The sequence below is a fragment of the Eublepharis macularius genome, chromosome 4, assembly GCF_028583425.1.
Source record: "Eublepharis macularius isolate TG4126 chromosome 4, MPM_Emac_v1.0, whole genome shotgun sequence".
In the NCBI taxonomy this organism is placed as follows: Eukaryota; Metazoa; Chordata; class Lepidosauria; order Squamata; family Eublepharidae; genus Eublepharis; species Eublepharis macularius.
Genome location: NC_072793.1, coordinates 150400095 through 150415694, shown reverse-complemented (window position 1 = coordinate 150415694; position 15600 = coordinate 150400095). Strand labels below are relative to the sequence as shown.

At 40.9% G+C, this 15600-nt stretch overlaps 1 protein-coding gene across 1 annotated transcript in view; it reads right to left on the bottom strand.

Annotated features, from left to right (window-relative positions):
* Positions 1-15600, bottom strand: part of FHIT (fragile histidine triad diadenosine triphosphatase) — a 1476895-nt gene that overhangs the window by 194724 nt on the left and 1266571 nt on the right. The window contains exon 7 of the mRNA XM_054978165.1: positions 9544-9612. Within this exon, the coding sequence (XP_054834140.1) occupies positions 9544-9612 (69 nt within the window). The remainder of the gene's footprint in view (positions 1-9543; positions 9613-15600) is intronic.

Here is a 15600-nt window from a genome sequence, read left to right as displayed (position 1 = left end):
AGCTGGGTGACCTTGGGTGAGTCACAGTTCTCTGGAGCTCTCTCAGCCCCACCCACCTCACAGGGTGATTGTTGTGGGGTAATAATAACACTTTGTAAACCGCTCTGAGTGGGCATTAAGTTGTCCTGAAGGGCAGTATATAAATCGAATGTTGTTGTTGTTGTTGTTGTTGTTGTTGTTGTTGTTGTTGTTGTTGTTATTGCTTCACTTTGGTTCATGGGGGTGGGATTTCATTCCCTTGCTTCACTTTTGTTCTGGGGAGGATTTCATTCCCTTGCTTCAGTTTGGTTCTGTTGGGCTTTCTCTGGGTTGACCTTGTATTTGTGACACTGCCTTTGGTCAGTGGCTGACTTGCCCCTGTGTGTTTCTGCTTGGGAGCAAGTTGGCATTTTTTCCAACAATAGGAAACAGTGGAGAGTGGCTGGGGGCACCTTGTTCAGGAGCCCATAGAATTGGAGCCCAGGGTCCAATTTTCCTGAAACTTGCCACCAAGGTAGTTTTTTCCCCATAGAGAATAATAGCTAGATAAATCTGGGATTCTCTTATCTTGCTAAACTGGATTAGAGAATCTGACCTGGATTTCAGGGATATTGAATTTTTTTGCATCTCTGAAACCTGGATCGAGATCAATCAATTTTTTTTTTTTTTGGTGCACACCCCTAATGTAGACCTATGACAGTTGAGTGTCAAGTGAGAATAACATGTTGACTGCATTACAACCAGTGACATTCCTGATGGGCTTCTAACAGGGGCTTCAAAGTATGTTTCTGCCATAGCACAATAAGAGGGATCTCATGACAAACAGAGCATTGTATGGGCACTCTCTCTATAAGTAGCATCTATCGCAAATAAAAGTCCATTAAACTATTAGAGAGTATTATAACGCCAATATATTGTGCCAAAGTCCTGGAATATGAAGGTCTCAGCACATTACCTATTCAGGCAGAGGCAAAATACTTAAAGGATCATCTCACTATATTGACAAGCTTAGGCCTGCAAGAACTGACAAAAGAATCTTGCTGAAAAGCACGTTTCCAGCTGATTCCATTTTCAGATTCAAGCACAAAGCACAATTTGGATATACCTCAAAGAAGCCGATGAGCTTTTGAACCCTTTTCTGCACTGATCGCCTCATTCTGAAAATGTGAAGATTCTGCTTCTTTTCTAAAGCACCAGCTGCAGAAGGGCGGTTGCATATGAATATGAATTTATATGCCCTGGTAGCAATGAAGCATTGCTAAGAATAGAAGGAAAGATAAATTTATATAGGACTCCTATGCAGTGACATCCTCATATAGGAAGTGTGGCTATACAATTATGCGGATGATTCTTCAAAACTGCTGGAAAAATCTGTAGGCATGGGAGGTGAATGACTTTCCTTCGTTAGGATAACCCTAAAGTTACTTGAGTCAATTAGTTATAGCTTTACAGAACAATATATGGATGTGTTGAGAAAAGGCTACGTATCTTGTACTTTCAGAGCATAGAATTCAAGGCTAAGGTGGCAATCTCATGTGTGATTTTTTGGAAGTAAGCCCTACTGAACCCAGTTGGACTTACTTCTGAGTAGACATGCTTGGGATTTTTATTTATTTATTTATTTTGGTAATACAACATTTTTCACAGAGCATGCCTTGGTGGAAAAACATTACATGAACTATGATTAGCATGAATGTCTTAAAGGGGGGCACTCTATTATGGTTACCTAGGGTTCATCAAACCAAGATCTAAAACCATGGCCTGAAGCTGGTTTATAGAATCATCCAACACTGCCAGTCCATGCCCAGAAGACGGCAAAACACCTCCAGGATCCCCAGCCAAACTGGCCTGGGGAAAATTGCTTCCTGACCCTAAAGTGGTGATTGGCATTATCCTGGGCATGTAAGAAGGGGCCATGAGAACTGAGCACGGATGTAACCCTTCCTGCCCTCCCTCTCATGATCTGCCTAGGTTCACAGAATCAGCATGCTGTCAGATGGCCATCTAGTCTCTGCTTTAAAACCTCCAAAGAAGGAGAGTCCACCACCTCCCAAGGAAGCCTGTTCCACTCAGGGACCGCTCTGTCAGGAAGTTCTTCCTAGTGTTTAGCCAAAAACTCTTTTGATTTAATTTCAACCCATTGGTTCTGGTCCAACCTTCTGGGGTGGTAGAAAACAACTCTGCATCATCCTCTATATGACAGTCCTTCAAGTACTTGAAAATGGTTATCATATCACCTCTCCGTTCTCTCCTTTCCAGGCTAAACATACCTTCAACCTTTCCTCATAGGACTTGGTCTCCAGACTCCTCACCATCTTTGTTGTCCTCTTCTAGACACGTTCCAGCTTGTGTATATCTTCCTTAAATTGTGGCGCCCCAAACTGAGCACAATACTCTAGGTGAAGTCTAACCAGAACTGAGTAGAGCAATACCATCACTCTGCGTGATCTGGACACTATACTTCTGTTGCTACAGCCCAAAATTGCTTTTGCCTTTTTAGTTACCAAATCACACTGCTGACTCGTGTTCACTGTATGGTCTACTAAGACCCCTAAAATCATGGTCAATTTTAACTATGCTATCGCACGATGTAAATCCTGTCTTGTTCTCTGGTGCAGCCCTTGCCACAATGAAAGCAGGAATACCAACCTCGTCTCTGAGGACTAGGTGGGAGAAAGAGCTAAGATGATGAAGACAGCATTAATCAATCTAAACGATTACCTGCAAACCAAAATGTGATTCCACAAACTTAATAATTAAAACAAACCACAGTTTCCTATTATATCTGAACCAAATCTATGGAGTTAAATTATTCTGGCTAGAATAGAAATTGCTCCAAGATAGAAATGGAGTTATGGAATATGACTGAGATGATTTAGATAACCAACTTAGCGTGGTTCCAAAATGGTTAAATTATATAAAATAATTATGTAATAAGTTGGGACCACATATAAATCTTGGAAAAGATTTGGTAGTATCCTACAGGCATCTATTCAACTGTATACCTTTCTGTTCAATAAAATCAATTATTTATGCTTGAATTTGTATTTTTAAAAATAAAAAGTATGCTTCTTAGATCTCAGAGCCACTGAGGCACTGATACAGAGTTTCTCCCACTTATATGGGGGGTGCATTACTTAAAACATTAACATGGAAATCAAAAGTCTCTTTCACTGCAATCCTAAGATTTACTTCTTGAAATCTAGAAGATTTACTTCTTGAATCAATGGAACTAGACTGGAGTACCTCTGCTTAGGATGGGAATGTTAGATGGTTTTAAAGCAATGTATTAGCCATAATGATGATGGCGATGACGATGACAACAACAACATTTGGTTTATATATGCCCTTCAGGACACCTTAATGCCCACTCGGAGCGGTTTATAAAGTATGTTATTATTATCCCCGCAACAATCATCCTGTGAGGTGGACGGGGCTGAGAGAGCTCTGGGAGAGCTGTGACTGACCCAAGGGCACCCAGCTGACCAAGTAGAGGAGTGGAGACTCAAACCCAGTTCTCCAGATTAGAGTCCTTAACCACTACATCAAACTGGCTCTCCACAATGCTGTGTGAAAAATGATCATTCAGTACAGGTACCAATCTTTTGACTGGAAAAAGGTCAGACATTTATTTAATCCAGGTCTTGGTGAAAACCTTGTAGCCAAGCCAACCATAATTGAATATTGTGTTTTAGGAACACTGTTTTGAATCACTCTAGTTATCCTTGAACAGATTAAACAAATAAAAATCACAAACGTATAGAAAACACTATGTAAATAAGATTATAAATAAAAGCATACATGTCACCCCTTCTGCTACCTATCCTGCATTTAAAAAGTGAATGCATTTTCTAAAATTCTTACCAAACCTTTTATGAAAGGATAAGTTTCAGAAAAGATACGATAATCTCACAAAAGATTAAATAGTTCCACCACAAATCAAATCTGAGAGAGATGGGGGTTTTAAGTTGTGTCTTTCTCATACAGATGTAATTACATGAGCACCACATGACTTTATAAAACCATCTGTTTTCTCTAAAGGTACGAGACTAGCGACCTCGGAGCATTCCAAAGAATAATTGTTGAAAACTCTGTTCTGTTGGTTCTAGGATTTATTCAGGACACAAAGTTCATATGTTGTTCTTCTAAAGGCTGAAAATTGTAAGTTAGCTAGAACAGTGAAAAAATGCAAGTTTGTAGGTTTGTACAAAAACTTAAAATGAAATTCTAAGGTCTAGTGTGTTGTAGACAATGGTTTAAGTTAACATTTGAAACACCACTATATAACAAAGCCCCCCTCATATGTTTCACTTAAATAACAGCTTATTAATTCATTGTCAAAACTCTTAAGTGGACCAGTTAAAACATTCTTATTTGCCTTATAAGAAATATACTTTTCTAGGATTAGATTTCTTCTACAGTTGTGTAATAGTAGGCTCCTTAAAATGTAAGGACTATTTGCTTGTAAGTCATCAGTGTCACCACCAGTGTGTGTGTGTGTGTGTGTGTGCGGGGGGGGAGGTTACTTTTCTTTCTTCTCTTCCTGGTCTCTGCATGACAACGCCACTTCTGAAAGTGATGCCATTGCCCAGCCGTGGGAGTGTTCCCTTGCTTCATGTGGGGCTTATTCTTTAAGAATCGGCCCAACAGGAAGCACAGGAGCATTCCCACAGCTGGCACGACATTACTTCTGGAAGTGACATCATCAAACCCACCAGTAGCATGTTCCACACTTTTGCCTGGGGTTCCTCCTGGTGGCGGCTGATTGCTGGGCAGCTTGCAACCTCCCGCCAGTCACGAGTGATTGGCTGGCAAGGGGGCAAACTACTGGGAATTTGCCCTCCACCAGCAGGCATCTGGGAATCCTACATTTGCACCGAACACTCTACCCATTATCTAGTAGTACCTAACCCTAAAATCTACCCCCCTCTAATTTTGTATAGTCAGAGTGATACACACAGCAACATGTTGAAGTTTGATTATATGAATTCTGTTACGTACTGGTACATGACATTGTGTCTATTTCATTAACCCTCTGTCTGAATGATATCAGCTATGTATTGGTTCAAACCATGTACCTTTAGAATTGTGTTAAATATGTGGTATAGTGGTTACAGTGTTGGACTAGGATCTGGGAGACCAAGATTCAAATCCCCACTCTGCCATGGAAGATTGATGGGAGATGTTGGACTAGTCACATGGTCTCAGCCTAACCTACCTCATGGGATTGTGAGGATAAAATGGAGGAGAACGATGTAGGCTACTTTGGGTTTCCATTGAGGTGAAAGTTGGGGTACAAATGAACTAAGTAAATAAATAAATATGCTTTAATTCATTGACATCAAGCTATGAAGAAATAGCTTGTAAGGTCTCTGTGTGAAGCAGAGGGGGAAGGTCCACCCCAATCTTCTGTTTGCACAGTTATTTGGTTTACTAGTAATGTTGCTTCTTCCATTTGGAGGGTAATTTGGAATAATATTAATGTAACAAACATACTTGTGTAGCCTCATGACAAGTTCTGCCTCTGTGAAGGGATTTAGCCTCTCAGAAAAATCATTGAAGTAAAACGGAACTGTGTTTCTTCCTCACCAGTGGCAAAGCTAGCTGGACGAAGCTCCTCTGGCAGAAATGACTGGAATGACAGGGAGAGCATGCAATGGCCTCTGAAATTTTCCTGCTGGGGACAGTTGTTTAATCAAAGCCTTTCAGTGACTACAAACCAAAGGGTCCTGGTTGGAAATGCTTGCTTAGAACATTCTGTTTTATCTACAAAGCTGAGCCTTCGTAGAGACAATAATTTGGGGTTGTTATCCAGTGTATGGCTGCTTGGCTGGCCTAAAAGACACTGGAGTACATTGGAGTTACTACCAGATTAAGGTTTTTTTTCCATGCTGGAATTTTTTCAGGGGAAAGGCACACAGTTTTTGTATAACCTGAAGATTTGTGTTCAGTAATGCAAAACTTTTGGATGTTGATGAAAATCCATTCCATCCTAAATTATATTTCTGTAGGCTTCTTCTATTTGCTAAAATTGATGCCAACCAATAAGAAATTTTGTGAACATTCCTTGAAGATTCACTATGGGTTGCAATGACCAACTTTCTTTATCTTCTTTTTTCTCTCCTGTTTGCTTTTTTATTTTTTGTAATGTTTTTACACTAATAAACACCACTGGCAGCAGGGTTTCTGGTGCCCGCAGCCAGCGTGCCCCGGACTGCGTGATGATGTCATCATGTTGTGATGTCATCACACAGCAAAGCCAGGCCCATTGGCTGGTGGGTGGCTGGGGTGGTGCGTGGAGACTGCCCGTGCTCCGAATGCCGCCCTGGCCGCCTGCTGTGCCTGGCCCGCAGCTGCTGCACCCAGCTGGGGGTGTGTGGTGGTGGCGGTGGCGGTGGCGGCAGCAGCAGCATGGGGCTGGTTGGTTTGAAGCAGCTGCTGGGCAGGCACGCCAGCTCTGTGGCACGTGCCTCCGCCCCTGGCAGCTCCTCCGGCGCCCCCTCTGGTGCCCCAGCACCCACAGTGGCCACCTCACCACCTCAATGGTGGTGCCGGCCCTGCTAATAAATACAAACAATTTTTTTAAAAAGATTGCCTAGCACACACAAAATTAATACTAGGGAGGTTGGGTTGTTCCTCCTCATTATTATCCAAAGTGATAAGCAATGCAGTGTTTTACTGTTTGGATTATTTTTGCTTAAAGTACAGATTATAATAAATATGACACAAAGCAAATATATACCCAAAGTGATGCATGATCTGTTGCTCACCAAGGTGAAGACATTCTGTCCATGACCAGAGAAAACATCTAGCATTTTAAGTAGACCACTAGAATATTGCAGTTGGATGAGGAAGTTCTGGGTTTAAACCATTTGTCCAGTGTTTCACAGGGTTATTCCATTCATCAATTTATTCTGCTTATATGATCATAGGTCTTAAGCATAATTGAACATAATTAAGATCAAATACAAATATACAATCATCAAATAACAATACATAGAAACACAATCTCTACAGAGTAAAAGGTAAATGATAGATAAAATGTACATCTCTATCCACCATCTATTCATCCAACCATCTATCTTTCTATCGACACATCCATCCACCCACAGAGGCAATGCCAGCCTTTCATTGAAACAAGTAACTTAATGGGATGGAGCTGCAGCTCAGTGGTAGGGCACCTGATTTACATGCAGAAGTTCTCAGGCTGAATTCTCAGCATCTCTAGTAATAGGTAAAGGTAAAGATAGTCCCCTGTGCAAGCACCAAGTCATTACTGACCCATGTGGGGGACGTCGCATCATGACATTTTCTTGGCAGACTTTTTTATGGGGTGGTTTGCCATTGCCTTCCCCAGTCATCTACACTTTACCCCCAGGAAACTGGGTACTCATTTTACTGACCTTGGAAGGATGGAAGGCTGAGTCAACCTTGAGCCGGCTACCTGAACCCAGCTTCTGCCAGGATCAAACTCAGGTCGTGAGCAGAGTTTGGGCTGCAGTACTGCAGCTTACCACTCTGTACCATGTGGCTCCTAGGTGATGTAAAAAACCTAAGATCTTGAAGAGTTTGTCAGAGTAGTAGTAGTAAGGTCTGACTCAGTACATGGCAGTTTCACTTCTTTGGCTTGTAGGTATTTTAATTTCCTTCAGAAAGGGCTTAGCTTCAATACAGGTAATTACAAATATCTATAGTTTACAAAGTCAAAACATTAGGAAACTAGCCTTTGCCAGTAACTGAAACTTGTTTAAGCATTCAAAAGCCATTGGGGATGCTGAAAAGAATTTGCATTTCTGTTTTTCTTCCCCTCACTCTTGAAAACCGTTTCCAAGGAAGTCTTTTAGAGCCAGCGGGGTGTGACAGTCAAAGCTCAAGCAAGCTATTTTACCAAATTTTTCAGATTTGGAAATCAACTTCTGAATATGCTTCTGTTCACTAGTTAGGCTTGACTGAAACAGAAGCCCAAAAGCTGCTAAGTCTTATGCCAAGCCACTTCTTCCATCCCCCTGAAATTGAAAATGATTCCTAATAGGTATTCCTGTGCCGCCAAAATGATTTAGCATAATGCGCTGAATGAGATCGCTAAGTCAAAATATCTTTCCCTAAGTGATTTTCTTGCTGTGTCTCTGAATGTCAGAGGGAAAGAGGAGAATGTTGCATGCTGAATACCGTTGCCAGTTTAAAAGTTTTACACTGAATAATTCATACTCGGGTGAGCTTCCCTCCAGGTATAATGCAGAAAAGCTCAGCAGTGGAAAGGACATTAGGCTTTGTACTTTGCTTACTTGATACCAAGATGAACTTGGACAGCAAAATCACACCCATTACATGTGCATTGCTCTCCATCATTTGTCTAGAGATGGCCAACTTTATTGAGAAGAGCACTCCTCAGTTTTCCAGACATCAATGGAAAGTATTCTGTCATGAACTTTGATCTCTCATGTGCAGTTGGACTCTATAACAGAGTTGGCATCACCTAGCTGTAAGACACCTATTTACAAGATACAATGAACACATATACAAATGCATGTACAGTGTACACTTGGTTTTTCTTTATACATGCATTGAGTAATTTTCATGTTACACTCAATGCATGTACAGCTGAACATTTGTAACCACTGATGCTGGGAATAAAGAGTCACAAGGGAGGGCCAACCATTTGTGGGTTGTCACACGCTTGGAATGAGTACTGGGCCTAAACAGTTGAGAGTGGAGAGTTGCCTGAACATTTTCTTCCCCTGTGAAATGTGTCCCACCTTTTTCTTAATGTGGGGATAAGCAGTCAAAAGGGAACAAAAATGGATGCTCCACCAGCCATACACTAGTACTGTAACTTCCATGCCCCTTTCATGTGTTTCTTCTGTAATACCTTCTTGCTAGTATTATGTGTTAAGAATTTGTCACCTGCTGCTTTCATGCCAGTTTTTGTAATAAAAGGGGCCTGCCTCCTAGGAACCAAGAGGTCACAATTTAGCCAATCAAATTTGGCTAAGTGAAGATAGTGGGATAAGCAGATCGAAAATTGCATTGTTTACCTTTAGTGAAATCACCACCAACCCAGGTCTTTTGGGTCATGTGACAACCTCATTGTTTCAAGGATGAAGAAAGCTGACTCTTTAAAGTATTAAACAAAATCAGATAAACATGGCATTGAAGCAACAGCCTACCAGGACAGGAAAGAGCAATAAACTGGGGGCATTTGAGATGCTAACTCCTTTTACCTACCAAAATTCAGCTCCTGAAAAAATGTAGCATATTGGCACTAATTGGCATTCATGTTTATGCTTCATCCCCTCCATCCTTAGCATGCAGAAACATGTTTTTAAAATGCAGTTTAGAAAATAAATCACCAGGGGTGCAACTGTGCTCTAGTAAATATTATTGGCAAAACTCCCATTGATTTTGATGGAGCAATATTGTTCCCCAGATGTTTTGTGACCATTTTTATTTGAAACCTGCAAATGTGGCAGAGCTCATTTTCAAAGACAGGCATCTAATTTAAACGTGAAAAATGAAGGTTACATCAGCTGCTTATGCAAAGAAGGATTTTGAGCTCAGACTTACCTCATCATAGACGTTGTCATTTCTGCTGAAATCTCCAGACTTCCTTGGAAGTATGTGGACGTGGACATGCTAAAAATCAGAACAAAATCAAACACACACCAATTAATGTTAATGATCAGTTTTCAGTGAGACTAAATTCTTTGTCCAGATGTTTTCACTGCAATCCAATTATTAAGGATTTACTCCCTTAAGAACGGAGCAAGAGCTCTGATGGATGAGGCCAGTGGTCCAGCTACTGCAGCCTCCTGTTTCTCACAGTGGCTTACCAAAGGCACTGAAGGGTCAACAAAAATGGCATACAGGCTAAGGCCTCCCCTTGATGTTGCCTTCTGGCACTGGGATTCATTATGTTTACTGCCTCTGAAAATTGAGTTGGACAGATACAACTTGATGTCTGTGCCTTTTTGCTGGAGCACCCCATCTCAGGTCAGCACTCCTGCATAGGTTTGCATGAGGATTTTTACAAGATATTTCAAGATGGGCTCACTACACTGGCCAATGGAAAGCCACTCATTTACAGATTGTTGTTGTTCTCCATCCACCTGCTTATGGCTATGGCAAGTATCAGGTTGGCAACCGGTGAACCACGATTTTGTGACACCTTTCTTCTCCAAACATTAATCCACAACTGTGAAAAATTGCTATGCCTCCTCTCAAAGTGAGAGGGCAAAGAAATCATGACCTTAAATGGAAAATAAATGAAAAAGATCTGAAAGATTACTTCAATGAGACCATGGTCCTTTTAGCACTGCTTACGTGCTCCCGGAACATCATGAAAACACAAAAAACACGGAAGATAGCGTCTTTTCGCAAGAGTTTTGCGCAATGTCGCACAAAACTCTCATGAGAAGACGCTATCTTCCGTGTTTTTTGCATGATATTTCGCGATGTTCCGGGAGCAGGTAAGCAGTGTAAAAAGGGCCCATGGTACAGGCCTTTGGATGGAGTGCCCCCTTTTCTACCATGTGAAGGGGAGCTTTGGCCTTGGCAATAACTGTGGAAGGCCTATATGACAAGAGTTTAGAGGAAAAAGAAGTATAAAAATAACAAGACTGTAATGAAGAGAAAGAGAATAAAGGTAGCTGAGGAGTTCTGTTCCTCTATTTTATTTATTTTGGATCTATAGTTAGCTCTCCATTCTAGTTAAAATTCTTCTTTCTATGGAATCAGTTTTTAAAATTATGCTTTTGTAACCCATGTCACTTTCTTTTTAACATGCAACTTTGTTTCTATTAAAAGCTTTAGAATTTAGAGTCCAGGGATCCCAAGGTCACAGATAGGGTTGCCAGGCTCCCTCAACCTCCTGGCAGGGGGGATTGGGGCCTGGCACTCACCTTTCTGGGGGGGGAGTCACATGCACAAAGCATGGGGGTATGGTATCCCTAGTCACAGAGCTTGGGAAGTTAGAAAACTTGCTCCTGTATTACCAACTACCTCAGTCAGTCTGGCCTGCAGCAAGAGGGAGAAGGCCTAGAGCTTGACTGAGGGAACTGCTAATTTCTTTGTAGGCCCAAATCAGACAAATAAAGCATCAAAGGCAGCAGCAGCAAAAGGATCCATTGATGAAGAGTATATGGAGAAGAAGCAGAAGCCCTGCTAGGGTTGTCAGCTCCAAGCTGGGAAATTCCTGGAGATTAGCTGCCATTTTCTCCAGGGGAACTGATCTCTGTGGCCTGGAGATCAGTTGTAATTCCAGGAGATCGCCAGCTACCACCTGGAGGCTGGCAACCCTAAACACTGCACTTCTTTAAGTTAATGTTTTGAACTTTTTCATTACTTTGTGTTACAGGGTACTATTTGTTCGAATCTGCCTTTGTTCAGAGTTCCCTTTCTGAAGGGTACTGAAGAAGATCCTGCGTCAACATGTTGCTTTTCTCATAGCAATTATGATTCATATCATGGTTGTAAAGTTGTTGGGTTTATAATAAATATATGTTATCTTGAAAATTATAATACTTTGAATGTTTTCTTTTTGAAGCAATTACATAATTGCTTGACAAGCCACAAGGATGCTGTCATTTATTGACTTTGAACCACCCTCCACTCTCCAGTTCCCCTGGAGAAAATGGCTGCTTTGAGGGTGGACTCTAAAGCACTTTACCGCACAGTTCATCACTAAACCCTATCCTTCCCAAGCTATACCTTCAAATCTTCAGGAATTTCCTAACACTGGTATTGGCAACCCTAATTGCTATCTAAGGCAAAATTGATTTTGCTGTTCTTATCTTGCATTTTGTTGGGTAAGTATGTGTGGAGGGGGGTACATTCCTTAACTGAGGTGCATGGAATGAGGGAAAGTTGCTTAACTGGGGAAGCCATAAGGGAAGACATATCTGCTTCCTTAATTATACTGCATTGCTCAAAAGCTTCTGTAATAAGTGTGGTCACGCTTAATTTTTGTAGTCAGTTCCTCAAGCAGCTTGTCCCGATTGTTCAAGAAACCCAAAGTATGTCTTTATTTCACAAGGTTTCATTTACAAGGACCAGTCAGTCAGTCACTGGAATATAAAGAAATCTCTGCTCTGGTAGATTTAATGAGCTGTTCTAAACAGCTTTCTTGGCTTTTCCAAATTATCCTACAGACATTGGTGCCTATAATTTATTATTTGTTGTTATTACTGTTCATAGTTTTTGGTATAACCTAAGATGCCTTTTTTAAGGTTAAAAATGGTTCTTTTGAGTAATACATCAGCGATAGTGTTTTGATAGTGTATTATACTAATACATCACACCAGCGATAGTGCTCTTATGATGTATTAGAGTAATACATCATCCCAACATCATTGCCCTGATGATATATAGCTCAAACCCACAATGCAACCTTTTCTTAAAAAAAAAAAAGAATACTATTTGGTACCACTGGGTGCTCATCTACACACACATTTGGAAAATTAAGGGTTCATGGGAGAAAAATAGAAGATAAAGGGAAAGTACTATATAGATTATAAAGTTGTAGTCACTGTCAGACTACAGACTTCTAAAAACCCATCGGTTCATCATTTACCCTATATTTAGGAAAATGCTGTCCTTCCCACCAATTGAACTCCAGTCTCATAGACTGCTACTAGAGTGCACTGCAGTCACATGCATGTTTACTTAGAAATAAATTCTGTTTTCTCTATACCTTTATAATGTTAGTTTTATGACTTCTTATTATTAACGCTTTATACTTGAATGTAATGTTTCTTGATGCTTTTTTCAAATTACTTAAAGGGTAGTAAATCCCAAATGGACTACAAAGTGCTTTCTTTTAAATGATACATTTCTGAACTGTGGGATCCCAGTGGCCAACAGCTCTTCCCTCCCAATTTACACCATTCAATAAACATTGGTCAGTCACCAGCAAAAGGAATGAACAAAAAAAGAAAGATCAGTCAGCAGAGATAATTTCTAAAGGAAAAAAATAACTATATTTTTATCTGTATGGTTGCTGACTGATTTTAGAACAGTATAGGCCAAAAGAAAACAATTTGTTCCAAAGTATATGGAAGTCAAGAAGAAGTCAATGGAAAACACATTCAGAGGGAACAGCTTTAAGTTTCACCATATGGATGAGAGCCAGAGATGTACTATAATCATTTATGCAGGAGGTTTCATTGACTCAAGATGTCTCCCCGTGGCTGGCACTAAAAACAGAAATACAAACATTGTGCCCATTTTTATTGTTTAAATGGCAAAACATTTACCTCGACATATGGACCACTTAGTACGGGCGAGGACACTTTCATGGTTTGTTCACCTTTACTATTTGTATTAGGGTTTTATAGAACACAACGTCGTGGAACAAAATTCATCTATTCTATTCAAATAACACGAGGGTTGGGGGCTGGGGTGGATTTTTGGTTGTTTTTAAATCAGCACACCCTCCACCAATAACAAACAGCAGGTGTTTGATTGCAAAGATCCCAAGGTTTGGGTTTTTTTTCTCTTTAAGGTTATGAACAGAACATACATAATAAGCCGAATTCTCCCTACTGTTCGTGTAATAGAACCAAGCAAGAACAGCAAGAGGCAATTACATCTCAAGTGGTTTCTTTTGCTTTTGCTTTCTTGAAGAAAATAAGGGTGAAAACAACAGTGTGGAGTCATGGGTGCCACGCAGAGACAAACATCTGGGAAAGGCAAACTGATTCCTCTTTCTAATTTGCCTTCCAATTTAGCAGCCTACAAGGAGGTACTTTATTCCTGCTCCAATTGTTTCCATTCAACAAGGCCCATTTGCAGGAAGGCACATAATCTCATGCACCACTTGAGGCATGTCAGCAATTCCAAAGAGGGGGAGAAGCACCACCAAGTTCTATCATGGCAGTATGGCTCACTAATAATACATTTAAAACAAATCTTCATATTTTAATGCAGGCTTGCAGAAACATGTCCCCAGTGCGAGAAGCCTACGCACACTACAAGGTCACTCACTTTCCTGGGCCCTGTTAGCTGCATGTCACTTGTGGTATTCATTCATCTATGGCATGTCCTTTACAGGCGAAATTAAAATGCTCTTGCAAAAAAATTCCCCATATTCATGGGGAATGGAGGGAGCTCTACAGGGATAGGGTGCCATAGATTCCACCCTCTAAACCTGCCATTTTCTCCTGGGGAACTGATCTCTATAGTCTGGAGATCAGTTGTAATGCCAGGAGAATACCAGTTACATCTGAAGGTTGGCAACCCTATTGCATCCAGATCAGATTGTCTGACACCTTGTGAGCAGAAGAAAATGGTGCTCAGCAGCAGGAGAAAGCATACTTGTGTTGTTCCTAGGACCATAAAAACAGGTAGCAGCACTGAAAAGGTAAGCATGATGTCAGGAGAACAACCTCCATTATGAGCCAATGTGTTCTAAAAAGAACTTCTGGTTGAGGGGAAGGAAGAACTCCTTATTTGTAGTTTCTTTTAAAGAAAAACATAAATTAAGAACAGGCTTAGAAACAGAATAAGTGGAGTTGATTTTTGCCAATTTCCCCCACCAATTTTTGCCAATTTCCCCCAGTTGAAACACCCCCTGAAGTGCTGCTCCTTGAGGATGGGTGATCCCAGGAATAGCTTGGTGGGGGGAAATCAGAGGTCTCCTATGGGAGAAAGGAATCAACAAAAATGCCTTGCTTTGTGCCTATGGAAATTGTGGACAGGATCAAATTGAGCCTTGGAAGGGCAGCCATGAAGGAACTAGAAAAGATCCTTAACGGTAAGGAAGTGTAGCTGGAGAGAAAGATCAAGAGAATTCAAACTATCGTATTCCCCATTACTCTGGATATAAAAGTTGTACAATGAAGAAAGCTGACAGGAAGAAAATTGATTTATTTCTAATGTAGTTTTGAAAGAGATTTACAGATGCCATGAATGGCCAAATGATGAACAAGTGGGTTCTAGATCAAATCAAGCCTGAATTCTCCCTAGAAGATGAAATGACAGAAGTGAGTGTATTGTATTTTGTTCACATCATGAAAGGAGGCGTTCAGTCTGCAGGACTTGAGCAAAGCTGTTTTCGATAGGTTGTTTTAAAGGTTATTAGGGTCAAGTCAGAAAGGATTTGATGGCATATAACACAAAATGTTGCATAAGCCTATAGAAAAAGTTTTAATCAACATATGGATGTTACAAGAAGACATGGGCACAAACAGAAAAAAAAACCTAAACATAGTGTTTGTTGTTTGTTGCCATCCATGAACAACGAACATTGATGAATAGGACCTGTTCACGAACATGTTTGTTGTTTGTTGTTCGTGGGGGCCAGCAGGCCCTCTTCCAGCCATCAAGATCCCTACCACACCACTCCCAGAAACCCTACCTGAGCAGGCAGCAGGAAATGTACCAATAATAAATAATAGCTTGGCTCAGAGCCTGGCAGCAGCCCTGGAACTTGAAGAGGTAGATCCTTATCCCACCACACTCAAAAGAAAATTCAAGCTCCAATGCACTCTCCCTGTCTCTCTCAAAATGCCAACAGCAACTGTCTCTCCCTCACTGTCTGCAAAACCAGAGTTGGGAGCCCCCTCCCCCCTGCTCTTTGCTTCCTTGTAACAAATTTGGAGCTCCACACTTGAAAGGAAGACCTGC